Raw genomic sequence first — 26,297 nt, 5'->3', positions numbered from 1 at the left:
AGTATGTCCGTCCATCCCAAGCAGAAGACGCTATCCGAAGAGCAATTTGGATCGAACTCGAAAATGCCCCCCTTCGTCTGCTCAACACCTCTACAGGTCTTTTGTGCGACCGAGCAGCACAGCTAAACTCCTTCAAAATGAGTCCAGAATACAATGAGCTTATCACGTTTCCAACGAAAGATTCAAACCTCCGAACGGAGCGCATCAAAGACGTAGTGGCGACGTACTTCCGTTGCGTCCTGCTATCACACAGGTGGGAAGAGACGGAGGTGTTGCTGCACGACATTCAAGACAAAGTCGTGTACGAGTTGAATGGACTTAGTGGCGTCGCGAAACTGCAGTCGTTCTGCAAAATCGTTCGTGATGCTGGGTATAACTGGGCATGGATGGACACATGCTGTATTGATAAGAAGAGCAATATTACGGAGCTTCAAGAATCGATCAACTCTATGTTCGTCTGGTACCGCAACTCAGCGCTTACGATCGTCTACCTATCCGATGTCCCTCCTTCATCTCAGCCCGGTGCACTGGCGGGGAGTGTTTGGAACGAGCGAGGATGGACCTTCCAAGAATTAGTTGCTCCGCAAGTTGTCATCTTTTATCAGAAAGATTGGTCTTTATATCTCGGCGACCGCTCTCCCAACCACAAAGAGTCCCCTGAAATCATGAAGGAGTTGAAGGATGCAACGGGCATAGATGCACGGGCCTTGGTGAACTTCAGTCCAGGTATGAGGGGTGCCCGAGAGAAACTGCAATGGGCATCGAAGCGCGTCACCACTCTGCAGGAGGACGTTGCGTACTCATTATTTGGCATCTTCGGTATCACTCTGCCTGTCATTTATGGCGAGAAGAAGCAGAACGCGCTCGGACGGCTCCTACAGGAGATCGTGGCCCGGTCGGGGGACATCACTGTCCTCGACTGGATTGGACAACCTTCCGAGTTCAATAGCTGTCTTCCAGCCCATATTACCTCTTACACCACTCCTCCATGTGCCCTTTCATCTTTGTCTGAAGATGATATTCACACACAGCTCTCTTCGCTGCGAAAAAATCCCGTTGTTGTGGATCTGGCTTTGGAACTTTACGACCAGCTTGATTACACAAGCGCTGCTCGTTTCGCGAACTGCAGGCTGCATCTGCCTTGCATAGCATTCCGTGTCACAGAAGTCGGTCTGAGCTACGGTCCATCCCAGGAGACTCGATATAAAGTCAAGGCAGACGGGCTTCGTGACCTGCTGATCACTACCAAAGAGCTGAATATTCACTCGCGGACAAGATCCATCAAGCAAACCTTCCTGCTTGTCCGTCCCTGGGATCGGTCTCTCCTCGAGCTACCAGACTTTGCAAATCTGCTAGACGATACGGAGAGCGAGGGGAATTATCGGACACCGCCATTTTCTCCGTCAGACGACTCACCTAGCCATTCTCCTGTAAAACAGGATGGGGTTGATCTAGAATCGCGAGCATTGCGGTTGCTCGTTCGCCTTGGGCAGCCTTTTGGCGCCTTTTTGCTAGCGCGGCAGCGCGGCGGAGAATACAAGAGGGTCGCGTCGGATCGTGATATCATTGCGCAGGTCAAAGATGTGTCTTCTGTTCAAGACTTGATGGACATTAAGACGGTAGAAATATTGTAGATGCATATTTTTCCCGGAAATGAGGGATCTGAGCGGTGTTCATTTATGTGATACCACATGTATGTGTATTGGACTATAGTTTCTCTTCGAAGATGACCATGGAAACCTATCTGCGGTAAGTTGGCATCCGCCAGAAATGCGAGCGAGCGAAAACAGTGAAGATTCATAGGGAGACGCACTCGCAGTGGTAAGAGGATGAAAGGTGGATAACGCAAGGGAGACCGAACAAACGCGTAAGAAGGTCGAAGGCCGGTCAACTGGCAATTAGTATACGGCGCTTGACAGTATACTCCAACATGAAGAATACCAACATGCCACAGGAAGCTCGCGTAACACGGGAACATAATAGGCAAGAATGGCCAGAATGTAGGTTATTGCATATAGTACTAAATTTAATGTCTCAGCGTAAGCAGCGATGGCGACACAGCCCAGCCAAAGTAGCAAAGGTGTTGAACAGCTCACCAAATATATATGCGCATTTTTGTTGTGAATGGGGACTGAGATTATAGTAGCACCGGGTGGATATATACACGTTAATATCGTATATTGGGTATTATCCCGTAGCAAATAGTCTTTCCTTCTTGTTAGGCGCCAGTGCCTCAGATTCATTTTACCCATGAGCTAGATTGCTCAGATTGCTCCCTGTAATCTACCATCACCGAGCGCTCGACGCGTACGCGTATACCGAGTTCCATGTCGTTGGAATTGCGAGGCGATTTTGCCCTGAGCTCTGCATCGACGGGGTTTTTGGAGCCGTTAGAGCCTTTGGAGTGGCTCTTGGACTCGAACTGGGAGCGGAGACCGGACATCACTTTTTTCTGCGCAGTGAGTGTGGGACGCGCGACGATCACGTTTTCCAAGTGTTGAGTATGTGGCTCTAACATTCCTTTGCGTATTTGGGTGATCGGAGCGGAAGAAATGGAAAGAACGAACATTGCGAGCCTTAGTGAAATAGCAGTCAAGCTCTAGAGTGCTGCGTACCTCGTATATTGATGAGAATCCGTTGGCTCATGATCCACGTTAAAGCATAACCTATTGATGCCCTAATGATGCATTTTAAGAGGTCTGATCTCCTCAACGCCAGATGCTACAAAACTTACCCTGCCGACTAATAATAGGAGCGAGTCGATGTGAGTCTCCATGGTGTATCCAAAGTTAAGCCTACATACCTGAGTATCGATATTAGTTGTATGATAAAGTATGAGATTCAATACGTTCGCCGCTGAGGGAATGTTAGGAGGGTGCTTATCACAAGCAGAATATACTTGCCGGACAACACGATGAAATATCCGATGCCGTCATAGATCAGGCTAAGTATAATGAGTGATGCACATCGACTCTGCCAATGGTAAGGGACTTACACCCGTATTAGCTGTTCAACTCTAATAGCAATGGTTTAGCGACACGAAAGACGAGAAGGAAAAGACTCACCTGCTACTGAGGGGATTATAACGCAGAAGATGCATGGTAGAAATTGTCACTATGACAATGTCATACACCAACACAGCGAGGTAATAGAACCAGGTTGACAATACTTTGCCAGCATCTCCCGAGGTGCAGCTATGGTTCACGAAAATCTGAACAGCCCACACTGGTGGTAAACGACCACTTACTTTCCCTAAGAAAGAGATACTGTTTGCATGAAATCTCGTTGTAAGGAAAACTGACGTACATCATCAACAACAGCTGTGTATTGTAAAGGTCAATGAAAACCCAAGATTAAAATATAAGTCAGAGCTTACGAGTCCGGTGAAACATATCGGAGAACCACTCCGCCTAAAAGAAATCAGAGAAAGGATATCATACTTGTGTTGTAAGAACCCACTGAAACCGACAGGAGGTATAGCAGCAATAGTACAATTCCTATCCGCCTATCTCTTCTTGCAATATTGAATGCTCTAAACGATTTTTTTCAGTCTGCAGCTGCAACCCATAAAATATTCGACAGGACATACCTGACACCTAGGATGGCCTGTGATATCATTGTTTGTATGGCTACAGCATAGTCAATAGAGTCATGGTAGGTGAACACCAATAGGACAGACCTTTGAATGCAGGCGCCACAAGATAGTATTGTTGACATGTTTGTAGGGTATAGGCGGTGGAGAAGAATCCGTAATTGCTAATTACTATAGCCATGATACTGATATAGCTGCATTGAATGTGAGCAAAAAAATCACAAGATAGACTGAGGACAAACGTACCGTATAAGAATGAATAAGGTGCAGGCAAGACTGATGAAAATTGAGCTTTTCAGCGGTGATACGTGAAAATATGGCAGGGTATACATACCTTATATGAAAGATTGACGATTGGCTTCGGTAAAAGCGCCATTCTGCGGGGAGTGTAAGAACATAACTGAACGTAACCTGTCAGAATATCGTGACAACTACGAGGCAGCAACAAAGAAATAAAACGCTACTTACTCGTAAAATGCAACTGAGATAGATGCTACTCGCAAATATTTTTCAGAGGTTAAGCTGTCTACGACGACACGCCGCCCCAGAGCCTCCATTTAATAGATGAAAAACTCGTCCTCTGCGGCGGTCCTTGATAGATTGAGGGGAGGAATGAGGGTAAAAAAAGGAATGTAGGAAGGGCCACGCGACTCGGAACAGGCTGCCGCTGAAGGCTTTTACGAAGAAAGAAAGAAAGAAACACTGAGGGGGAATGCCAGCAAGGCAAGACTTTTCTACCAAAACCACACTTTGAAATTCATTAGACTCGCTAAACGATAGAAAAGGGGCAATTTTGTCTGGAGTAAATCTGTACATCATGCAAGCCAAGATTGAGCCAGCGAGACATCGGCTGGCATTGGCGAGGCACTGATCAGGGCACATCTAGGCTGTCTGAGGTCAACTTTGCTGATTAGTAAGCAAATATGGGGTTTATAAAATGAAATTCATTTATGAGTCCGAGTCGTGCCAAGTCAGTCACGGATTCACGTGAGACCTGCCTTTCACAATTCTGTCACACCAAAAGTTTCAAATGAGGGCTACAGCAATTTTCAATTACTTAGCGTTCACCAAGTACTACTGGTGGGCTCGGGCTCAGAATGAGTACAAAGACAAAGTTCTAGGAGGGCGCGAGCCTGTCGCTGTGCGTCTCATTTCTTCGTATCTACTCAGTCCACATCATGCATGATAGTAAGCCTTCTTCGAATTCTCAGTCTCGACTCATACTCTTCAGGTTCCCAGATTTGTACATGGCTTCAATTTGATACCAAAGTCGTTCCCTCTCAGCCTTAGAGACCCTCATCCTCCTCACCATACCCTGAGTTTCCATCTAGACGGACAGTAGCGTGTGTGCACTCAGGGCTCTGAGAAACACCGTGACCTGTCGAGATTCCTTGGACCCGAGCATACATACTGTTTTCTGCACCCCCCAAACCACCAAATCAGCGTGTTTGCCAGCAATATGGCCTATGCGCTTTCTCCGCATCGTGCTCCGGAACCTGGAAGACTTTCTATCGAGGATTGCTTCTACGTGCACAACTAGAACTTCAGGGGAACCATTGCTTGTTTAGAAAACATTGACGACACCGTATGCCCGAGTCGTGGCTACCACTACGACATAACCGCAATCGGGTTATACGCTTTGTGGAATCGACCTGTCACGGCAATGAGGAGGTCTGACCCAAGCTTATCCATCCGATTTTGGCTATGGTACGAAGGCAGGTGACTTGACCCCGAGTCGTTATCTAACAATGGTACCATAGTAAAACCAGGACGACGGGGTCTCGGTCTTGGCCAAAGTCGACTATTTGCATCGGTGGCAGTAGTGATTTGTGCCATGGCGTCCGCAGGGGTCAATGGGAACTCTAGGGGAGCGTGAGTGTCATCGCACGAAGTATCTTAGAGATGGCGGTCAGAGAGACTGAGTACTGATTCTACTGAATTGCAACGGATGCCTTAGTAAAATTCATGCGCCTTTAAGCTTTACATAAGCTTTATCGATGCCTGACGCGGAGTTAACCGAGAGCTGTGTACGTTTAAAGTTTAATAACAGTTAAGGTTGCAAGAGACTGTCGGCAGTGAGAAATTAGACGTCGAACGAACCGACGAAGACCCTCAACCAAAAATGCAGGAATCGGCAGACGTGGTGGATATTCAAGCAACACCAACTCGAAGCGCAAATGCCATGTCTCGAACATACTATGGTGTCCGTAGCTATCAAGTAAATGCGAGGCGACGCAACCTACTACTAATCAGCAGTGAAGGACGTACACGCATTCGATATCTTATTCCTCTCCAGGATCGACGTCCGACTCATCGATATTACTACAGGAAGGTCTTGCTGATGAGTTGTGCTCGATTCAGAGTCTCGCTGCTCACTGAACAGTAATCAGGCCGAGGCCCGCATCATTCACCCAGCGTGGTCTACAGAGGACTTACTGCAGACAAGTGGTACACGTCACTGCAACGATCATCGGACGTGTCAACTAGCCATACAGTAAACCTAGGTCTGCTAAGCGCACCAGTACTAGTATAAGTCCCACATTTTACGCAAATGGCACTTGCGAGTGCAGGACATAACAAAAAGACGAACTTGACTTCAAGTTATAAAATTGTTGTTGGAATCTCGCTCGTCTAATTCGTAGCCGAGCCTATGATACATCAACTATACAAAAGTTAAGGAACCTACGTGTGCTCCCGGATTGAAGACATTAGGTGACAATAAGGGATTTTGTTATCCTTCTCCAACGAGCTTTTCAGCGGGAAGTAGGAAGTAGCTGAAAAGAGCACCCGGAGAGATTCACCTCCAACATCGAGCGGAGTTACCAGTTTCCTTGGTGACTTATCTTCAAACTGCAATCCAACCACCACAGTAGCAAGAATGCCAGCTCGCACAGCAGAAAAAGCTGCAGCACTCAGTGAGAAGGGTTCATCGACTGTTCTCCCTTTGGGATCAGCGACTAGGCGGTATCCACAGATGTGGGGATAGCGGAGTATCATCGAGGCTGCTTCACGGAATAGTTTCGAGACTAATCCGAAGGGGATGAGGTCAGAAAAATCGAGATAAAGTGCGATCTCTTTCCAAAGTTCGAGAGGCAGCGGTGAACGTGTGATGTTGGGTGGCTCATCATTGCCGCCATCAACTCCCCGAGCGAGCGATTTCTCTGTTTTATACCGTACATAGTGGCAAATATCCACAACACGCTCAAAGAGTGCGGGGTCGATGCGAAAGCCAAGACGAGCGAGAGCAGTGATGCCTGGTGTAGAAGGTGAATGTGCATAGAATGATGGTAAAAACTGGAGGGCGCTCGTGTGGCTGAATTTCATCGTGTGCGCATCTTTGATAACTTTGACGACTGCACAATGGTAGACAGAAAACGCGACTCCAAAGTATTCACCAGGGTTATCCTTCTGCTCCATGATCGCGTTGATCAGGCGTGACACAGAAGCTTGTAGGCATCGCTCTTCATCTAGATGCGTTGCGATGCAAACAACAATGTCTTCGCGAACCCATGTAAACTCTTTTCTTTCCAGCATGGGATGGAATGCGTTCTTGATTTCATCGAATATCTGAGGAACAAACGTGATGCTGGCCATGAAGCATGCAATTGACCACTGATCGTCCGTGAATTGATTGTGATCAGATACAAGTTCGATATTGTAGATGTCCTTGCTAATGGTTCGTTCAACCATGCACTGCCCAATCATGACCTCTAGCAATAAGACTCGAATGTGCTCGTCTGGAGATAAGAAATCATTAATGGCGAGCAGATCGCTCAAAGCCACGTGGGATCCAGTCCACATGGAAGATTGGTACGTTGCGAGGTCAGAATTACTGACGGTCGGTGGTGCTGGCCTCTTGTACCTGTGCTCAGGGGGGCATTGCGATGCACAAGCTAGGTTGCCGTAATGATCTTTGGAGATATATTGGATAAAAGCATCATCGTCTGGAAGGCATTCCAAGGAGAAAAAAGGCATTCCATTTATGTGGAAGATATTGCGATCAAGATCTATCTCGTAGATCCATTCGATAAAGATGTCGTTTTCTGGCCGCTGCCAGGATGGGGGCGAGAAATCATCACCGCGTACTATGAATATTTCAGATAGACTTCTCAGCCCATCTAGTATCTCTCCCAACATCTGTCGATAGGTCGTGATGGCATTGGGAATTTGCATAGATTGAAGCACCGTTACGCCAAGCCCATCTGGATAGCTGTCATAGTTGTGGTATTGAGCGAAATAAATGTTCCGATAGCGGAGCACGTAGTACCCGCGAGTTCCCATGTCTGTACGTAGATCAAAGAAACCCGGATGAGTCTGCTGATCGATTGATATGTGCACGTAGAACCTAAAAGACGAGTCTCAGCGTCGGTGAAAGAACCGCTATGAACATTGACAGTACCTAAGAGACGGGTCTAGAGACAAATACAACTTGTAAGAGCCAGCATGCAAACTGAACAAATAACATACCTCATACAAACAGTGCGATACAACTAAAGGTCAGTATGATAAAGTTTAGGGCTGGCAAGTTATAATACTAGGGACCCTGATGACAAACGAAGAAAAGGAATACAGGTTGAACATTTAACACATTCGGTGTACGGGAATAAAATCTGACTTTATTGAAATCATTTGACTGTATCTGTCAAGAAGACTGAGTCACAAGATCAGGTTGGCAACGAAGTTCAAGTGATGTTCGAGCGTCACGTCGCGATGGCTAAACGAGTACCAGTACCTTCGCAGAACCAAAAGTTGAGCAACAGAACACATAATCAGCATTATAAATGACACAGAGATGCATGTATGTACTCTATCTCCGTTTCGACCCAGAGCCTTGCTTCCACTGCTGCCAGCCTGATCTTGCTTGAGGAGCAGCAGGCGGTGGAACCGCGGCCTTCAGACTGGTTGATGTAGGTGGGGCAGCTACTACTGGAGGCGCAGGTTGGGAGAACGTCGGCGCAGGAGGAAAACTCTGGTCCCGTCTCTTAGAATCTGAGACGAGCGCAGCAGGTGCCCTGCTGCCTATCGTGGGAGGGAGGGGGGGTGGCCCACTGGTTGGAGGCATGCAGGGAGGGAGTGGTACGCTAGGTGGACGCATATTTGCTGGCGGGAATGGAGGCCGACCGCCTGGAGGGGGTGCATTCATAGGAGTAACTGGAGGAGGAGGCGGAGCTACATTGGGTGGCGGTGGTGGCGCTGCAGTGTTGTCGGGAGGGGGTGGGTTGACTGGTTGAGAGCTGCCAGTGTCAAGAGATGTCCAGCCACCAGTGCGAAACATTGGTGTACCTGCGCTGTAAGAAGCTGGAGGCAGGCTAACCACCGGCGGTGGCGGTGGCGGAAGTGGTGCGGAAGGCGCAGAGGAGGACGCATTGGAATCTAACGATGCCCAACCCGACCGTTTGAAACCAGTTGCAGGCTCAACTGGTGCTGAAACGGTTGCCCAGCCAGCTTTCTTGAAGTTGCTTGATTGAACTTCAGAGGGAAGCGGCGCCTCTGCAGCAGCAGGTGCATGTGCAGGAGGTACAATAGCTGATGTAGCTGTAGGTTTGGCCATTTTTATCCCGGCAGCCTTTGCAATTTTGCGAAGCTCCTTTTCTTCTCGCTTGCGCTCTTTCTCCTTACGCTTATCGACATCTTCTTGGGTGGTCATGCGTGTGTTGGCTTGCATATCCCGGAGGCGTGCCTTGTGGTGATGCGCGTACGAGTTTGTATGTTCATCATACTGTGCGACATTCTGGAATTGCTTCTCACAAAGCGAACAGTAGAATGATTTGAGGGTATCTGAAATTTCCGACTTGAGTGCAGCCCGACGAGCGGCATCGTCCTGAAACAAGATCAGTATGCTCTGTGATATCGTTAGTACGGTTGGGCTCGCCTCTCGTGCTTTTCGTTGATATTCGGTTTCTTTTCGTTGTCGCTCAGAGTCCAACTTGCGCCTTTCGGCAACTGTTGTCTCGATCATTCGAAAATCTTGAGTCGTTTTTCCTAGACCAGTCAAATCATTTTTCACATGAAATGGTATAGGATCGACGCGCGCTGCAGTAGAAGGATTAGTGATACAGTTCACGACAGGAATGATCAAACGTACCGTCTGCCGATAGTCCCAATGGCTGACCCTCTGACCAACCGAGTTTTGCGAGCATTGCAAAGCCCTTGTTGGTGCTTTTGATCTTGGTCTCGACGGTGATGACCTCCCTTTCTGGACCGCGAACATATTCGTCATATTTTTCAATGTCCATTGCATCGGGTGTAGGTGAGGGTGACCTTGAGACTAGCGAGACGCCGTCGTCATCGTCATCATCAACATCTTGGTGAGAACGCTGGGATGGATGCACGGAAGGGCAGTAGGGGTGTTTTATTCGTGCCAGAAAATATGGCAGAGTACCTTCATAGAATTAGTTTGGTTTTGTACAGATTGTGCTTGTTCTTGAGTGTCTGTATCAGGTCGAGACATGGGAATTGCATTCCAGCGAGCTATACTCTGAGCAGACATGGTGAGAGAAGTAGCAGACAACAATGAACTTGGACCAAAAATAAAATGCGCGCCATCAACCGTGTTTCAACAAAATTTTGACCCCTCCATGGGGGGTACATGGAGTCCAAACCAGAAGTGCGACACCTTGACACGCTTTCTATGTTAAATTCATCTTCGCGATCTATTATCAATCTCTAAGTACTACTACTTGGAATTGCAAGACGTGCATATGTTGAGCAATGAGTTGAACACTGAAAAGTCATATGAAATTTGAATGATGGTGTCACGTGAGAGCTATAACTTTTCCTTCATCATACCGGATGGCAGAGTTCATGGCCTTTCAATGACATTGGCAACACCCTTGTCCGCCCAGTCTTTCGTTAGGCTCCTCAAAGCCCCCACAGATCCACCTAATCCAGAGAGCCCACCAAAAATCCAAATCGCTTGTGCAGCATGGGATGATACTACTATTCACATTCCAAATAAGCACGAGCTCATCGCCGAGTTCATACTCACCCGACTACTCAAAGACAAGTCAAAAACTAGGTGCGTCAGCTTATGCGGAGTGCAGCCATTGCTCATGACAACTGATGAATCAGCGACAATCCGGTAATCGATGCGCGGTACTGGTCCCTTCTTCGCAAGGTTTTGGTTTTAGATGGCAGCGTAGGGGCAGGTGTACGTGGCCTCAAGGTCTGGCTTGGTTCTCTTCTCAATCGCACACCGCTCGCACCGATAATAATCTCGATCCTTACTCTCCTAAGGGATCTGCCAGTTACAAAAGCGAAAGAGCTTCTTGTGCTCGTACGCCCGTGCTTCTCTGTCCTGTGGCCGTTAAGTGTCCACAAAATTGGCGTGGAGACACTATTAGAGTGCCTTGGTGCTGTACTGAATGTCTCTACTGAGCTGCTTGACGATGTCATTTTGGATGGTATCTGTGAGACAATCGTATCTTCATATAGAGAAGCACTAGGAAATGCGGGGAACAAGAAGAAGGTGCGCAGTGCTATTGTTTTTACGTGGCAAGAGAAACCTAAGACGTTTGTGTAGCTACCTGTGACCTTCCTTCAATTCCATCTCTCATCCTGGATTCATGCAATCTCGTCATCATCCCATTTGTCTCCACAGTTGAATAAAGCAATATACGCTGCAGGAACAGAGACCTTGTTCTCTCTCGATACGCTTCGTGCATCCCCCTCATCTGAGAGCTTATTCACCGGCCTATCTTCTTTGCCGGACTCACCAACCACAATAAATCTCGCGATCCCGCTCCTACCCCGCCTCTTCAGCACCCATACGCACTTCCTACGGCGATACCGCACCAGTTTGTTTCCCGCTTCCCAGAATAACATACAAAACCGTGAAAACGATATGAGAATGACATCCATGGCATTCTTCGCGTCGTGCCTCAAGTTATTGGCCGGGAACGATCTGAGCTGGGACGCAAGAGTGGGTTTGGTCAACATTATTGAGAGCGAGCGCATTTACGCAAGTCAATGTGTGGGAGAGATGGAGGTGGAGGCAGTCAGAGAGGATGCGGTCCGGGTATTGGAGGAAGAAAAAGCGGAGCAAAAGGTGGTAGGTTTGGCTTTGGACGTGTTGGCTGCGCTCGCGACGGTCGACTATGATGTGATTGAACCTGTGGTAGGAAGAATACTTCCTCGGCTGATATTGGTAAGCTTTGCTTCTTCGTTCGTCTTTTTCTGTGAAATCAATGCGTTCGCCATTCCTGGTGTCTTTTCTCCAGACTCGCCCATCTCCCTCCATACAAAAATCAGCCAACGTACTTCTTAACATCCTCCTCGACTTTCACTCCAAGACGCGCACGTTACACGCATACACTCATGCACTCTTTGATGCCTGCACCTCTCTTCTTTCCATCAGATCCCTTGCGTCACTACAAGAATTCTACGACCGCGGACGCACCTCTATTATCCTCGCGCACACCCACCTTTCCTCGCTCGCACAAGCATTCCGCACATTCCTCACACCCACCCAAGTAAAGGAGGCAGCTCAGATTACCCCGGCTCTCAAAAATACTTTTAATACCTACCAAAACCTTTCCTTGCGGATAAAAACTAGCGAGATGGAAGACAGACCGCGTAAAAAGCGACGGAAAAGTGAGCCTGCCCCGCCATCTGCGAGTCCAGCGCCCATACAGGCCATGCAGGAAGTAGATGCTTATGCACTTTCACTTTCCCTCACTCTCAAGTTCGCGGCTCTATTCCTGTCGAACCTCCCATCTTCCTTCGTCATCCCTGAGGTCCGCGAGGTTGTGCTTGAGGCAAGCGTATGGGCCATCGAGGCCGCTCGCTCGCTTCTTTGTAACGAGACTTCGAAAATATCCTGGGCAGACCAAGTGACAAGTGCTGCACTTCTTCGTTTTGCGTATCATCTACTGGCTTGGAAGTGCGGTGGAGAACTAGGAGATATGCGAGGACTATTGGAGGTTGCCAAAACAGAAGATGGTGCGGAGGGGGAGCTAGTGCTTGAAATTGTGCGTCTTCCTCCTCTCTTTTGTTGGAAAGACCTGATTGATTTTTTTAGCTGCGATTTCTCTTTGCGTGGTCTTCTAGATCGGACACCGATGTAGCAGTGGAAACTGTATTGGACTTTGCCCTGGCGTATATCGAGGCGCAAGCGGAGAACACGGACGGATTGATGGTACTCTACCTAATCGTCGAGCGGTGGTTAGATCTTGTAGAGTATGTTATCTCTTTGATCCCTCCTTGTGGTTCTATTGATCGATGTATACCTCAACCATGCAGTGCCCGAGGATCTAAATCTTCCCTCGATCGCCTGATCAAACTTATATTCTCTATTTCGCCCACGTCTACTCGTCGCGTGGACGTGCAGGGCTTGCAGCCAAAAGATGTTCTCTGGGGTGTTTTGCACAATGCGCAGTTCTGGGAGATGGGGAACATACGAGGTAAGATTATTCGTTTCTCTCATTCCTTCATTTTTTCATACTGATATTTACCACTTAATGACGACAGTCTCCGTTCTTGCATACCTCACGTCCCCGCCTAACTCTATGAAAGTTCCTGCGTTGGATCAGCTCAGCAACACTTACTACCTCCTCTTATATGTTCCCCCTGAGTACCTCACTAAACAGGCTCGCGCGGAGCTTGTGCACCGGGCAATGGAGGGGGATGTCACTCTTTCATCGTTGCTGCATGCGACCACCGGAGAGAAGACAGCGAAGGGCAAACGTAAGCGTGACGAAGGAAGGGACCTAGAAGATATGAGGCAAACGCTCATGCACATACGTGTATTCCTTCAACGGATGGGGAAACTCGGGTATCTGAACACGTCTGATCGCGAAGTATGTTTACATGGGCTTTCTTTAGTTCTGGCTGATGTGCGCTTGTAGAGCGTCAGGGACTATGTGAAGCACCTCATGAGCACGGAGGTTTCAGATAATACGGCGTTGAGAGAGGCCACGATAAATATTGCGGAATTTTATATTGTGTATGTCTTCCCTCTGTTCTTCTGCAGGGTTACTGACCCCCGAGCAGTGCGCTCCTGCGAGTATCAGATCAAGACCCTTCTGCTTCAGCCGCGTGTGCTTCTATTTTCTGCTCTCTCGCGCAGTCGGGTTCTCTTGATGAAGAGAGCGTTACCCAGTTGTGTGTCCTCCAGCTTGTTGAGCGTCTCAGACAGGATTTTTCTGTTTTCAGGTGCGTCCATTCTTCATTCCATATAAACGTAAATTTCCTCTTCTAATAATGTTGATAGTCTTCCTGGCTTGATAGTTGCATCAATAAAAGAAGTGCATGCTGCACTAACTCCAGTTTCATACCCTAACGTCATTGACACGCTCCCCGCGAGCGGGACTATTAAAGCATGGGCGCGCCACCTTTCATTTAGCCATTGGTTAGGCGTTACTGGTGAGCATTCAAGCGTCCTTCATTCGGTAGTGCCCACTCGTTTTTTTTTCTCAGCTACTTCAACTTCTGAGTACGGCCAACATATCGCAGCCGCCCTTTTGCGAAACAGAGAAAAATGCAAGTCTTCTGCAGAAACCTTGGGACTTCTCTTTGAGGAACTGCGTTGCTTGCCCAACATCGACCGCAAGATGCATCTTGGTCTAGCAGTAGGGGTGTTTATATTTTCTACGGAAGCTGGTATGTTGTTTTTGTTAGTTCGTGTCCATTGGTCGAACTAAGTTGAGGTGAATTTAGGAGACATAAAATCCTTGGATGAAGTCGTCTCAAGCGGATCCAAGCATCTTTCAGTCGATGACTTCTCACATCTACTAAACACAGTATATGAGGCACTTGAAAGCACGCGATTTCCTCCGGTTCAATGCGTGCGTCTAGTGCATGCGGCCACTGTTCTGTTGCGTGATGCACCTCAAGGTAGATGAGATAACTTCAAATACTTCTGAACACCATCCTTATTCTGTCGTAGGGACTTTGAAGGTCGTTCAGTGTTTGTTCAGTCAGTGTCTGAATCTCTTTATCGGACACATACAGTTCTTTGCGGGTCCTGTGGACTTGAAGTTGGCTTGCCTCGAGTTTGTGGCTCGGCAGTGTTCAGATAGGGTATGTCGTAGTATATTCTATCATTAATACTAACTTGACGCTTCATCCCAGCCTGCAGCTGTTCGCCCTGTCGACCCGGGTCCCATCCATGTCCTGCTGTCTAAGATCCTTTCCGGGTCTCCAACACATGACAGTACCACCACGCCCGCGGTCTTCCACGCCTCTACCACAATCCTAAACGCACTCGTTCGGCTGCGACGCGATCTTGTCGTCCACGTTTTGCCACATCTGGGGATGGTTCTCCGCCAACTGGTCTCATGCACTCGCAGCCTACGGCCCCAGCTAGCCGCGAAGCAGAGCCGCATCGTCACCGACACCCTCCCATCGTGGATAGCACCATCTGAACCACTAGGTGTGTCAGAAGCTCGTGCACTTGCACGGCTATTCACCTCCTTGACGACAAAGAGTGTCCCCCGCGTGCACATGCAGCCCAGTGCAGAGCAGAAAGCGGAGAGCCTATCCAAACCGTTCGCCAAGCATGCTGCTTATGTGCTTACTGCGCACATTGACGCTGTGAACGACCCGTTGTGTGTCACACGGGCAGATGTGAGGCGTGAGCTTGAGCCGGGTCTGTTTTCACTGTGCGAGATGATGGGCACGCACAGTCGTGATGCTGTTATGGTCAGTGCGTTGGATGCAGGTGGGAAGAGCGTGATGAAGGCACTCTGGAAGGAGTATGAAAAACAGCGGTATATTGGGAAGGGGTAGAGCTCCACATGCATATATACATATTGTCGATCTATCTACTTGCATCGATTCTCTTCACATCTACGTTGGTCTAACGGCCTTGACGTACACATCTCTGAACAAGGTCTTCTTCTTGGGCGGTGCATTCTCGGGTCTCCATCCCGCAGCAGCCTTCTCTTCTTTGAGCGTGCGCAGGAGCTCTAGGAAGTCTTCTATCGCTTGAGGCGATGTCTGAACGTGCATCAGAAGGCGAGACCCATTCAGCTTAATGGGATCAGGAAGTTGTGCAGCCCGCTCGACTACTTCCCAGTATTCAACCCCGATAGGCGAAGGGTCATAGAACAACTGATAGAAGGTCACTATCGTTTTCATGTGGCATCTAACTTTGTCAGGGTACCACCCACCATGCAAGTTTCAGCGGGACTCAAGATACCAACGCCAAGCTTTTCTAAGCCCTGCTGCATCCGCTTTGCAAGGGCGTGCACGTGAGGGAGCATACGGAAATTGTAGGTGAGTGCGTAGGCAGCGCAACCAGCCAAGTACCCGGTCTGGCGCATACCCCCACCAAAGAGCTTTCGGAACCATCGCGCCTTGGTTATGAATGGCGTTGAGCCAACTAGGATAGTTCCGATGGGTGCACCTACGCGATTGGTGAGCATCGTCAATGATAAATTGTTGCCGAGTATGTCTTACCAAGTCCTTTGCTGAGACATAAGCTTGCAGACTCAAATGGGTCACAGAGTTCTTTCATGGACAATCCGGTCTCTGCTGCGACATGCCAGATGCGGGCACCGTCGAGGTGCATGATGATACCCCGACTACGTGCGTTCTTCGAAATTTCAATCACGTCGTCCTGTGGAATGATGGTCCCGTTCAAAGTATTCTCGAGCGCTATGATACGCGTTGGGGCACTTCAGGGGTGATGTCACTGGTGTAGTCAAGCAGTATTTACTTTGGTACTTACACATGAACATCTGTACCAGAGACGATACGAGGTTCAATGTCCTCCCAGGTAAGATGATGTTCTGGTGATGAGCATAAAATACTTCAAAATGTAGGTTCTAATTGGAAAGAGCATACCATTAGCGGGAATGATTGGGATACTGTTGGCACCTGAGTGAAATGCGGCGCCGCCAGCTTCCATGCTAACAAGCGTTGAAAATATATTCCTCGAGCGACGAGCAAACTTACCGGTATATGTGGGCCCGTGCATCTGTGATGACTGAATATGGAGGCTGCTGTAAGTGAGTCCTGATGGCAACTTGATTCGACATCGTGCCCGTGGGTAGAAAGAGGCCTGCTTCTTTTCCGGTGATTTTTGCGACGTGAGTTTCAAGAAAGGCGGTGGATGGCTCAAAATATACATCGTCCCCGAGGGACGCACGGAGAGCATAGGCATTCATCTCCTTGGTCGGCACTAATGACGTGCCATCAGCATGAATCCGTGCTCCATATCGAGATAGAATACCTGTGATAGTGTCCGCTGTAGATACTCTGTGAGACTGATCTCTCATGCAATGGTGCAAACCACTCACACACAAATGTCCTCGAAATTTCTTGGACCTTGAGGATGTTGTCATCATCTTGAGTCTCGGAATGCACATCGCAAGCGATTTCCTGCGCGATTTCAGCGAAACGGACGTCTGTCAGGGAAGACATGGGTCGATGAGATATTGGATGATTGTGCTGGCATATTTCTGGTACTTATCTACATATTGTAAGGACGGAGCGTTTGATCCCGCAGAACCAATTCGTGTTGACACCACGTGCGCACTACTTCAACACGAATTGGTTCCACGGGATCAAACGCTCCGTCCTTACAATATGTAGAAATATATATAGATAGATGGGCTCGGAGTAAAGATGAAACCTTCGGTAAAGCTCGGTAGCTCTCGGGAGGATTGCAGGCTCATTGAGGATATAATAGCCAGCAAACGAGGGACCCGACCACGAGAGTGGTCGGACCCCATGGAATCCGGAGATAAACAACCCCACACACATCAAGTAGTACTATCGTACCGTTTTGTGAGTGCGAAGGACAAAGTGAAGGTTTACCGTGATGGTGAGCAAAGTCACTACAACGTTTTGAGTGGTAAGGTAACGTTATCAGAAACAAGTTCACCTAGATGCATAAGCCTGCCAATCTGCAACTTGCAAGACCACTGAAATGAAACGCTCCACTCACGCGCGTTACGGACACTTACGAACGCTTTTCAAGTCCGAACGCAGTCATGATTGTAGATGAATATTAATCCCCGCTACGGCAGTACTAGTGGGTTTTCCCGTGCTATGGGTTCTCATTTTTGGTTTCCTGTTTTAAATGGTGCTTTGTTCGCACGGTCCTGCAGGGCTATCTTTGTATTGTTCTCTGCGCAATCTCTGCGTACATTGATCTTCTTTAGTCATCGACCATGTATCACGAAGGCATTGGATATTTCACTGATGTTCCTGCTGTTTTTTTCGCATCAATAGTGCAAGTTCTGATTCTACTGTGTCCTTCTGCACAGTTACAATGTGCTGTGTTCTGTTTCTGACCATAATGGAGTGGTTGTGGAGTCGACTTCTGGTCTGGTGCGCATTCTTACTGTCGATGGTTGGTATGATTCTCGACAAACATTTTGCCCCATCTATCTGGATGGGTGCAACTGTGATTGGCTCGCATTTGTAAATGCAAAGTTCAATGACTTTTGATTTCTTTGGAGATGGATCTTGTGCAGTTTTTTGCTGGTCATACTTGGAATTTTCAGCCTGGAGGTACGTGTATTCATCCGAATCATTTTCATATGGCTCCAGACTAAATAATGATTTATAGAGAATATGTCTTCTTCGCCTGTTATCCATTGGATTATGTCTAGCTACCCAAATGGGTTCTAAAGCTCAGGAAAGTCGGACACTTGCTGAATGATGAGGGACAACGGGTCTTAAGATCCTGTTGTAGAAATCAGTCACTCATCAGATGAAGCACTCCCTAACTTGTCTCCACACCAAATCCCAATAATTGAGGACACCATAGAGCTTAAATTCACCTATCCCAACTCCAAGAAAATGTGTCACATCACTCGAATGCAAGTGCCAGTTTTTCCAGGGTTTGTGATCACTGCACATAAATTGCAAGGACAGACACTTGAGAAAATAATGATTGATCTTGGCTCCAAATGGTGTTAAGGTGCCGAAAAGCCATATGTAATGGTGTCCCATAATCTGTACGATACTTGTGCCAATTGATAGTCGACAAAGTGACCGTAGCAGGCTCTGCCACAAGCGGCCTTTTGCGTTATAATTGTTGATGAACAAGTGTGTCACACGAATGATGTCATCCGAATCAGCTTGCTCCTAATATTCCTCACCAAGCTGGCCTGCGCAAAATCAAGCCCCTCCATCTCATCATGGCTACCAACTCTGAAGTCTTTGATAACAAGTCCCTTGCTAGCCTGCCTCCCCCGTATGAGAATGTTTCTACTTCTACATCATCGACTGTGACAGATTCTGTCCAACACACTGCTGGCAGCCGGTCATCTTTGTTTTCATTTCTACTATGGAACAAACATAAATGGACTCAGATTGAATGGGCCAAGATTGAACAGTCCCAGGCCCAATAGGTCAAGATTGAGCAGGCCAATATTGAGCAGGTCAAGATTGAACTCACCAAGACTGAACTCACCAAGACTGAAAGGACTCAAGCTGTTCTATCTCACCTCTGTGATATCATATCTACTCCTAATTTTCTGGCTTCATCTGTGGCTCCTATCATTGAAACCTGTGCTGCTGCTCTCCTTCCTGAGGAGTTCTCTGACCTCCTGCAAAATCCCAATATTGAGGGTCACACTGCAATGTATTGGGCAGTTGTGAATTGCCGGAGAGAAGCTTTTTCCATGTTTACAGCACACATCCCCCAATTCTCATCTGTTTGCTATTCTGACTTGCGTCTTGCATGTATGTCAACTAGCAACCATGCATTGTTTATGCAGCTGAACTTGGGTCATGTTATCAATTGTGAGTGGGGGTATCAATTGTCACCCAAGTGTATCAACTGACTCATTTTGTACTGATCAGCTAAGGATGAATCTTTGAGACATTTTTGAGTTGCCCAGCGGATGAGGTTCAGGTGTATGACACATTGACAAGAAGGATAAATTGTATGGTGTCAACCACATTGTTGCTCAGTTCCATATTAGGATGTTCCAGAAATGCCTGCATACTGCAGGTGAATTGGGCATAGAATTTGTTGCTGCTGGTACATCAGTAAATCACAAATTCTTCCACAGAAAGTATGAAAATTGTGTTCACATGACAGTAAGCCACAGACTTCACAGTTCTGCCACAATCACAGCAAATGGTGGCTGCAAAGTATACACCGTCTCCAGTCACTCACAGTTCTACAGTATACAACTTGAAAATTTAAGTAGCCTGAGTAGTAGTATCATACTACTAGTATGACTTGTAGTAATAGTTGTATTGTTAAGTCTATCACTAGCTAATGACTTGGTTTTGTGTGACTTAGCTTCGATGATTGAACTTAAGCTGGCAGCAAAAATGGTTTCAGATCTGAGTGTGACATAAATTCATTCATGCCTATGGTACAACATATACTATGTACATATTCATGTGAGAACAGTGTATCTATCGAGTGTCATAATAATGTGAAGGGGACCCGGAAGCACTCAATCCAGCTGGATTGTGAGGTGTCGACTGCTTTCGTTAGCTTCTTCTGGGACAGATCAGCATCCCCAGATGCCACATAGTCTCATATTGTGAGCTTACCAGTTTGTAGACAACTGCTGCATGTTAGAGGAAAATGAGTCCATCCATTCTTCTTAAATGCGACTCACATGCACCCTAGTCTGATATCCGTGTCCTCAAGCATCTTCTCCGCCTCTTCGGCTCGATATCTGAGCAAGCTTGCCAACACTTCATTCTCCCGTACTACACAGTCTGCTAGTGTCTTCTGTGCTTGGTAAATGTCGTGCTTGGCTCTCACGAGGTCCATCAGGAGGTTGGCTCCAGAATTGGTTGAATCCTGTATGGACTGTTAAAATGTAAGGTGCATAAAAATGTGAATTTAGAGATCAACATCATCAAGGAATTAACAGAATGAAGAACATTGTATAGCTCACATATACCCGATGTTCCTTCATGACGATGTCGATGAGGCAATTGTTTGTCCTTGCCTGATGCGTGTGCCAAGAGAGATCGTAAATTGGTTATGTCCTTCATGATGATGGTACATTTTGAAAAGTCAGTCAGAAAATGCCGAAGATTGATGTCAAGAGTTATTACTGCTAGTACTCACATATGTACATACTTGTTTCACACCATGCCTCAATGTCCATCGTGCAGGAAGGTCTTTCAAGACCATACATCCGTTGCTTGTCACATGAGTCAACCTCGGTCTGGCTGCAATACATGGCTGGAAGATATAATCAAGCTCAGCTCTGTTATTCCATCACGCCATTCCTCGAACTCAGCAGATATTGAACGCCATGATGGAAGCGAGGCGATGTTGGATGACTCAGATGACTTTGGTAATGTTGGTGGTGAAGGAGAGGATACAATGGTGGATGGAACTTACAACAAGGGTGATAAAGTAACCGAGTGCTATCCTGACCCCCCGCTTGCCTATCAGGATGGCTACACCTTTCTGAGCCTGTTTGACTCTGATGAAAATAGTGTGTATCGCAAGAATAACCTCTACTATCCATTTAGTTGTCGAGAAGATTGGCAACTTGCAGCATGGCTGCTTCATTCAGGCCTGAGCATGGGCAAGATAGACTCTTTCCTATCGCTCGAAATGGTGAGTGTCCCAACTCCATACTCACTACCATCCCTTGACTGTCGAACTTTTTAGGTCAAGGACTTACCCTTGTCATTTCATTCAGCCAAAGAACTACGGGGTCGAGCTTAAATGCTCCCCAGTGGTCCACGTTGGATGTCCCAAATAATCCCCACATCACATCCAACAAAATCACCAGTAATTCTATATTGGCACGACCCTCTAGAGTGTATCTCCAGCATCTTCAACCACCCCTTATTTCATGATTGTATGGACTTCACCCCTCGCAAGGTGTACTCTACTGCAGAGAAGCGGTGTTGCGTATACACTGAATGGATGACAGGAAATGATGCCTGGAATATGCAGGTGTGTGACTAGTTGATTCTCGATGTCTCTAGCTCATTTATCCTTGAAGATGGCCATACCTAGAGGTGCGACCCTCCTTGGCACTATACTATCCTCTGACAAGACGAACATCACTGCCTTGACAGGTGATCGCGTTGCTCATCCGCTTCTCATAAGCCTTGCAAATATACATATGGATATACAACTGAAATCTTCATTGAGTGCTTTCGTTCTCACTGCTCTACTACCCATCCCAAAGTTTGTGCATAGGAAGAAGCGAATGAAGGGTGTATTGGAGGATCACCTCATACACCAATGTTTAGACATCGTTCTCAAACCATTGAAACAGGCAGCTCAACACGGCATCATGTTATTGGACCCCCTTGGCAACAGTCGTTATTGCTTCACTCCGCTTGCAAGCTATATCACGGACACCCCTGAAGCCATGATGCTGGCAACAGTCGGTGGCAAATCATCACCAGTGACCATGGTGATGTATAAGCAGTTTGGGGACCCCTTCCAGCATGAACCTCGGACAAAATCAACAACTCTTGCGCAGCTTTCAGTTGTGCATTCATGTGCTGATCCCCTTGATATCGAGGCCTTCTTCTGTGAAGCACAGAAGTTCCGTCTGAATGGTGTCGCTGAACCATTTTTTCGAGACTGGCCACTCGCAGAACCCTCCCATTTCTTTACGCCGGAAGACCTTCACCACATTCACAAACAATTCTGGGACCATGACACACAATGGCTCATTTGTGTTGTCGGGGGGTCTGAGATTGACTTCTGGTTTTCTGTTTTGCAGCCCATTACTGGCTATCGACACTTTCATGAAGGCATTTCAAAGATGAAACAAGTCACTGGTCGTTGTCATCATGACATTCAGTGATATATCATTGCAGTATGTGCAGACATAGCTCCTGGGGTTCTCACTGCTGTATGTGCTCTCATGCAGTTCTGTTATCATTTTCAGTTGCCACACATCGACAATGACGATCTCAGGTGCATTAAACGAGTTTCATTCAAACAAGGATTCGATTATAGCTGCAGGAGCTTGCCGAGGGAAGGGTAATAGACCCATTACCAATTGGCATATACCGAAGCTGGAGTTAATGCAGAACATCATTCCGAGCATTAGAAACTCTGGTGCTATCAGACAGTGGTCTGCGGATGTCACTGAACATGCACATGTCACCGAAATCAAAGACCCTGCAAGGGCAAGCAACAATAACAATTATGATCCTCAAATAGCACCTCGACCATGCTGAAAAGTGTCGACGCTTTGAGCTCGCTACTAGTCTTTTAGATTCAGGGCAGACTACTGAGCACCCAGAGGATCCTGACGTTGACGCTGATATTCCAATCGAACTTTCTGTGACACAGCAACTCCCACATTGTCCCATCATGAACTTTTTTGCCATCGCCAGAGTACTGCAGTACAGGGATGTGGGTTCCATTCCTCTTCCATTATGCTCTTTTGTCGTTGGTCATACTGCATTTCATCTTGCATACGACCCGTCCATCAGGAACATATCTGTTGATGAAGTTGCTGTCAAATTTTCCCTTCCTGATCTGCAACCAGCTATTGCTGATTTTCTTCAGTGTGAGGCGACTTATGGATCCCAGTACATCCATGTGATAGGTGGTCCAAGAAGGGCAGGGTATACAGCTGTCCTTCCATTTGACAGAGTTCAAATTTGGTTCAAAATTCGCTTACAAGAGACAGATTTTCATGATGCACGCACCATTAGACCAGCTCAGATGTTAAATTGTGCACCACCCAGTGACCCCTGGGTGTTGGGTCATTACGACACAGCTATTGTTCAAACTGGTGCGGGCCCTTCATGGCCTAGTAGTCGACTTTCAGGTGTGTTTTCTGTTTCATGTCAGAATACTTATCTTAACCTGAACTACCCAACCTATGTAGGCCATACTATCGCCCAGATCAGACTTATCATGTGGCCCATCGGTAAGAGTGGTACATCATGGTCATGGAAAGACCAATTTCTTAGCTATGTACAACACTTCGACATCTCACATGATCGCGAACCAATCACGCAACTTCATCTACTCAAACGTTCGAAACACTCGAATGGAATTCAAATGGGGGATGTGATTCCGGCATCTCAACTAAGGGCACCTATAAATCTTGTCCCTCGTTTTGGAGCCACTGCAGATAAGCGCCTCACTGCTTATAACAGTATGGAACATGCCACGGAGTTTTGGTTGAATGAGTATTGGGAAAAAAACACATTCTTCACCCTATCAGCATAGTATTTGAGTCGAGTTAGGACCACTTTGTGTATCTGGTTTCCATATGTATGTTGGTATTATGACCTTCGGAGTTGCATAGTAGTCTTTCATTATGCCAACTGGGTGCCACGCTAGAACAATTGACCTGGGGAAAAAGCTGTCATCCTTTTTGACAGCTCCACCCATCCATAATACAAAGGTTATGGATGAACTCACCACTTCTGAACTTAATCGCTTGATACTTCAAGAGCCTCCATTCATGAATAGGGACGAGCTCAGCCATGCCTTAGCGCTAATCTTCCAGTCATGCACCACCAAAATTCCCAAAGTGAAGGATCTCATGGTTCCATTGAGCAAGATACCACCCAGTGCTCGGCTTGATGATCTGGAAGTTTTCACTCCAGAGCCAGACAGACCTACCATGGTACGGCTATATGACATCAAAAAGTGTCAATGGAATTGGCCCCTTCCAATGACATATGAACTCAAACGCAAGCATCCAACTACAAAACAAAGTAAGCAGGGAGGGAAGAGTGGCACAGAAGACTCAGAGAAGTCAGGAGAATGGGTATTGATCGATGAAACAACCAAAACCAAGTTGGCCTCTGGGAGCCTAGATGCACCGTCGCTGGCATCTACCAGTGAAGCTAGCAAGAGCATGCTGCCATTTGCCGATGCAGAGCTATTAACTGATGAATCAGAGTCAGATGATAGGACAGATGACTTGGAGGGCTCACTTCCCTCATATGCAGTCCTGGAGGAGGGTTCACCAATGACAGAACATATTTTCACGTCATTCTTTAACATTGTTGCTATCGCCCTCCTTGCATTAAAGCCCGATCTTGCTCATCCACACAACTTATCATACACCTGGAGTGCGGCAAATTCATCACGTCCAGTACCTGGTGATGAAGTCCCATGCAAACCAGATCTCATCCTACTAGATGATGTTGAAGCCAGGTGGGATACAATCAAAGCAGTATGCGAGTTGACCTGCAGCACCTACAAACCTTCGAGTACCCTTGCAAAGACTCTCAATACTAAAGCATACCTTCTCCTGAAGCACCAACCCTGGAGACAGTTTGCATTGATGGTGTCTGTTTGCAATGGGTATCATGATCTTCGCATTCACCTGTATGACCACTCCAGTGATGTTGTAAGCCCTTGCACTAACATCAATTGAGAGCCTGACAGATACTTGTACATCTTGTCGTGCGTTGTGTTCGGTAATCTCTTGTGCATTGGATATGACACCACGATCAGCATATTTGCACATACACTTTCACAGATGCTGAGATCATGCGCTACTTTCATCCTTCACCAGAATGAAACTTCACCCCACCGTACCCAGAGCGAAAGCTCATCCCACTCCTCCCCCTCCCAGGCCAGTACCTGTACCCTCCCTCACCAGATGGACTTGGAGATGGAGACTGCTGAGGATAAATCCACCGAAGAAGATGAAGCTAACACACCTGCTAAAGAAGACAAAGACAAAGACAAAGACAAAGTTGATAAATGCTTGATCGAGCTTCCAATAGAGATCCCTAATGATCCTCTCCTTGAACCTCTGCCAGAGCCGATCAGGAAGATATGGGTCAACGACCACTATTATGATATCTTGGAAATCATTTTTTCCAGGCAGGGTCTTGTGGGGCATGGTACTGTGTGCTATCTTGCAAAGATGGATGGGCAGGATTACATCATAAAGGACTATTAGGCCATCAGGGGAAATAAAGAAGTGTTGAATGAGATGAAGATGATGGAGAAGATGAAAGGCGTCTGCGGTGTCCCCAAACTGGTTGAATATTAGCTTGTTGAGCTCATTGTAGCACTTGGATCGGTGTTGGGCTCATATCCTGCCAAACTCATAGGTATTCCACATACACACCCCTCGACACTCCTTTTACCTTCCGAGAGTTCCGAGAGTTCGTCTGAGTTGTCCGAAGGTCCTCCGTCCGTTTCTGAGGCCTGTATACACTTCCGATCCTCCGTACCATGTCCGTTTGACTTCACTGGTGCGTTTTTCACTTGGTTATCTGTTATTGATTATGTCTTAGGGGCACATATGTTGTCGGCCCGTCGAAAACCATTGGTTATACGTATAGCAGCACACCTCACGCGTTATTACATGCATATCTCTGTAGCGGCTCACCTCGAGTCTTATTACATTTCGGATGGCTTATCTTGCTACTGTCTTCGCCTATGCAGTTTCCAGACATTCACGCTGTAGGATATAATCTGCCTCACTAGCTACTCGCACTTCACTTCACTTTCCCTGCTATGAGTCATAGTCAGTAGAGTCACTTTCAGATAGTCGTACTTCGCACAATCGATCCTTCTTGTTCATTCGGAACGATTGTTTGGCTTGACCACTGCCATTTCGCATCTTGCTATCTCTTAGTTTTCCCAATAGGCTTTGCTGAGTTTTACTTTGCAAGTCTTACACTTCAACATACACTGTACTTCTACCTTGGAACCATCACTGTTCATCAGAAGCTCTTTGGACGCTTCACGCAACCTCAGACCTTCATTTCTAGATGTCAGACCACCTTCGGACCACTTCGGACGGGTACTTCAGTACTTCGGACGCATTCTCGGAACATCGAGCGTGCTCTTGGTAACTTTCCTTTC

General features: G+C 47.1%; 9 protein-coding genes across 9 annotated transcripts; 4 read left to right on the top strand and 5 right to left on the bottom strand.

Annotated features, from left to right (window-relative positions):
* Window positions 1–2,107: 2,107 nt before the first annotated feature.
* F5147DRAFT_145101 (uncharacterized protein) lies at window positions 2,108–4,462 on the bottom strand. The gene is made up of 16 exons (XM_041428256.1): window positions 4,061–4,462; window positions 3,927–3,992; window positions 3,839–3,868; window positions 3,680–3,786; window positions 3,590–3,629; window positions 3,460–3,532; window positions 3,377–3,410; window positions 3,307–3,320; window positions 3,248–3,252; window positions 3,066–3,194; window positions 2,996–3,016; window positions 2,904–2,944; window positions 2,804–2,856; window positions 2,735–2,742; window positions 2,616–2,677; window positions 2,108–2,511 (listed from the first exon to the last, which is right to left on the bottom strand). The coding sequence occupies exons 1-16, from the start codon at window positions 4,147–4,149 to the stop codon at window positions 2,240–2,242; spliced, it is 1,044 nt and encodes a 347-aa protein (XP_041293507.1). The 5' UTR covers window positions 4,150–4,462; the 3' UTR covers window positions 2,108–2,239.
* Window positions 4,463–6,166: 1,704 nt separating this feature from the next.
* On the bottom strand, window positions 6,167–8,049 carry F5147DRAFT_611633 (uncharacterized protein). The gene is made up of 2 exons (XM_041432440.1): window positions 7,992–8,049; window positions 6,167–7,937 (listed from the first exon to the last, which is right to left on the bottom strand). The coding sequence occupies exon 2, from the start codon at window positions 7,871–7,873 to the stop codon at window positions 6,275–6,277; it is 1,599 nt and encodes a 532-aa protein (XP_041293506.1). The 5' UTR covers window positions 7,874–7,937; window positions 7,992–8,049; the 3' UTR covers window positions 6,167–6,274.
* A 131-nt stretch (window positions 8,050–8,180) lies between these two features.
* On the bottom strand, window positions 8,181–10,099 carry F5147DRAFT_691222 (uncharacterized protein). Its single transcript, XM_041437126.1, has 5 exons — window positions 9,975–10,099; window positions 9,678–9,909; window positions 9,465–9,625; window positions 8,399–9,413; window positions 8,181–8,324 (listed from the first exon to the last, which is right to left on the bottom strand). The coding sequence occupies exons 1-4, from the start codon at window positions 10,080–10,082 to the stop codon at window positions 8,400–8,402; spliced, it is 1,515 nt and encodes a 504-aa protein (XP_041293505.1). The 5' UTR covers window positions 10,083–10,099; the 3' UTR covers window positions 8,181–8,324; window position 8,399.
* Window positions 10,100–10,407: 308 nt separating this feature from the next.
* F5147DRAFT_772866 (Urb2/Npa2 family-domain-containing protein) lies at window positions 10,408–15,319 on the top strand (the record flags this gene model as incomplete). Its single annotated transcript, XM_041441395.1, has 14 exons — window positions 10,408–10,610; window positions 10,664–11,060; window positions 11,115–11,738; window positions 11,812–12,561; window positions 12,612–12,769; window positions 12,833–12,993; window positions 13,061–13,389; window positions 13,438–13,535; window positions 13,583–13,744; window positions 13,803–13,954; window positions 14,009–14,191; window positions 14,249–14,425; window positions 14,478–14,611; window positions 14,663–15,319. 14 exons carry the CDS (start codon window positions 10,408–10,410, stop codon window positions 15,317–15,319), a joined length of 4,185 nt encoding a protein of 1,394 aa, XP_041293504.1.
* Window positions 15,320–15,349: 30 nt separating this feature from the next.
* F5147DRAFT_144996 (pyridoxal phosphate-dependent transferase) lies at window positions 15,350–17,118 on the bottom strand. Its single transcript, XM_041428255.1, has 8 exons — window positions 16,834–17,118; window positions 16,767–16,781; window positions 16,490–16,715; window positions 16,379–16,443; window positions 16,263–16,323; window positions 15,992–16,209; window positions 15,703–15,938; window positions 15,350–15,643 (listed from the first exon to the last, which is right to left on the bottom strand). The coding sequence occupies exons 1-8, from the start codon at window positions 16,955–16,957 to the stop codon at window positions 15,380–15,382; spliced, it is 1,209 nt and encodes a 402-aa protein (XP_041293503.1). The 5' UTR covers window positions 16,958–17,118; the 3' UTR covers window positions 15,350–15,379.
* On the bottom strand, window positions 16,834–17,757 carry F5147DRAFT_611623 (uncharacterized protein). The gene is made up of 2 exons (XM_041432439.1): window positions 17,421–17,757; window positions 16,834–17,373 (listed from the first exon to the last, which is right to left on the bottom strand). Exon 2 carries the CDS (start codon window positions 17,297–17,299, stop codon window positions 17,072–17,074), a length of 228 nt encoding a protein of 75 aa, XP_041293502.1. The 5' UTR covers window positions 17,300–17,373; window positions 17,421–17,757; the 3' UTR covers window positions 16,834–17,071.
* A 927-nt stretch (window positions 17,758–18,684) lies between these two features.
* On the top strand, window positions 18,685–19,380 carry F5147DRAFT_772864 (uncharacterized protein; the record flags this gene model as incomplete). Its single annotated transcript, XM_041441394.1, has 3 exons — window positions 18,685–18,774; window positions 18,898–19,291; window positions 19,352–19,380. The coding sequence occupies 3 exons, from the start codon at window positions 18,685–18,687 to the stop codon at window positions 19,378–19,380; spliced, it is 513 nt and encodes a 170-aa protein (XP_041293501.1).
* Window positions 19,381–20,612: 1,232 nt separating this feature from the next.
* Window positions 20,613–22,302, top strand: F5147DRAFT_772863 (uncharacterized protein; the record flags this gene model as incomplete). Its single annotated transcript, XM_041441393.1, has 4 exons — window positions 20,613–21,089; window positions 21,144–21,160; window positions 21,212–21,434; window positions 21,484–22,302. 4 exons carry the CDS (start codon window positions 20,613–20,615, stop codon window positions 22,300–22,302), a joined length of 1,536 nt encoding a protein of 511 aa, XP_041293500.1.
* A 1,476-nt stretch (window positions 22,303–23,778) lies between these two features.
* Window positions 23,779–25,383, top strand: F5147DRAFT_772862 (uncharacterized protein; the record flags this gene model as incomplete). The annotated part of the gene is made up of 2 exons (XM_041441392.1): window positions 23,779–24,822; window positions 24,955–25,383. The coding sequence occupies 2 exons, from the start codon at window positions 23,779–23,781 to the stop codon at window positions 25,381–25,383; spliced, it is 1,473 nt and encodes a 490-aa protein (XP_041293499.1).
* Window positions 25,384–26,297: the final 914 nt, after the last annotated feature.

The sequence above is a fragment of the Suillus discolor genome (genome assembly GCF_016758755.1).
Source record: "Suillus discolor strain FC423 chromosome Unknown F5147scaffold_23, whole genome shotgun sequence".
Taxonomy (NCBI): Eukaryota; Fungi; Basidiomycota; class Agaricomycetes; order Boletales; family Suillaceae; genus Suillus; species Suillus discolor.
Note: the sequence above shows the minus strand (reverse complement) of the source record. Positions and strands in the feature narration are given on the sequence as shown.

What these genes read in the sequence shown, in the direction of transcription:
- F5147DRAFT_145101 (XM_041428256.1), bottom strand. Translation starts at nt 4,149, where the DNA reads ATGGAGGCTCTGGGGCGGCGTGTCGTCGTAGACAGCTTAACCTCTGAA. An exon ending in TGTGGCGCCTGCATTCAAAG is followed by an intron (nt 3,630 to 3,679) that starts GTCTGTCCTATT and finishes ACTATGCTGTAG; the next exon opens with CCATACAAACAATGATATCA. An exon ending in CAGGCCATCCTAGGTGTCAG is followed by an intron (nt 3,533 to 3,589) that starts GTATGTCCTGTC and finishes AAAATCGTTTAG; the next exon opens with AGCATTCAATATTGCAAGAA.
- F5147DRAFT_611633 (XM_041432440.1), bottom strand. Translation starts at nt 7,873, where the DNA reads ATGGGAACTCGCGGGTACTACGTGCTCCGCTATCGGAACATTTATTTC.
- F5147DRAFT_691222 (XM_041437126.1), bottom strand. Translation starts at nt 10,082, where the DNA reads ATGTCTGCTCAGAGTATAGCTCGCTGGAATGCAATTCCCATGTCTCGA. An exon ending in ACCAAACTAATTCTATGAAG is followed by an intron (nt 9,910 to 9,974) that starts GTACTCTGCCAT and finishes CATCCATCCCAG; the next exon opens with CGTTCTCACCAAGATGTTGA. An exon ending in ATCAACGAAAAGCACGAGAG is followed by an intron (nt 9,414 to 9,464) that starts GCGAGCCCAACC and finishes ATCTTGTTTCAG; the next exon opens with GACGATGCCGCTCGTCGGGC.
- F5147DRAFT_144996 (XM_041428255.1), bottom strand. Translation starts at nt 16,957, where the DNA reads ATGTCTTCCCTGACAGACGTCCGTTTCGCTGAAATCGCGCAGGAAATC. An exon ending in CCCAATCATTCCCGCTAATG is followed by an intron (nt 16,324 to 16,378) that starts GTATGCTCTTTC and finishes GCTCATCACCAG; the next exon opens with AACATCATCTTACCTGGGAG. An exon ending in ATGTCTCAGCAAAGGACTTG is followed by an intron (nt 15,939 to 15,991) that starts GTAAGACATACT and finishes CCAATCGCGTAG; the next exon opens with GTGCACCCATCGGAACTATC.
- F5147DRAFT_611623 (XM_041432439.1), bottom strand. Translation starts at nt 17,299, where the DNA reads ATGTGTGTGGGGTTGTTTATCTCCGGATTCCATGGGGTCCGACCACTC.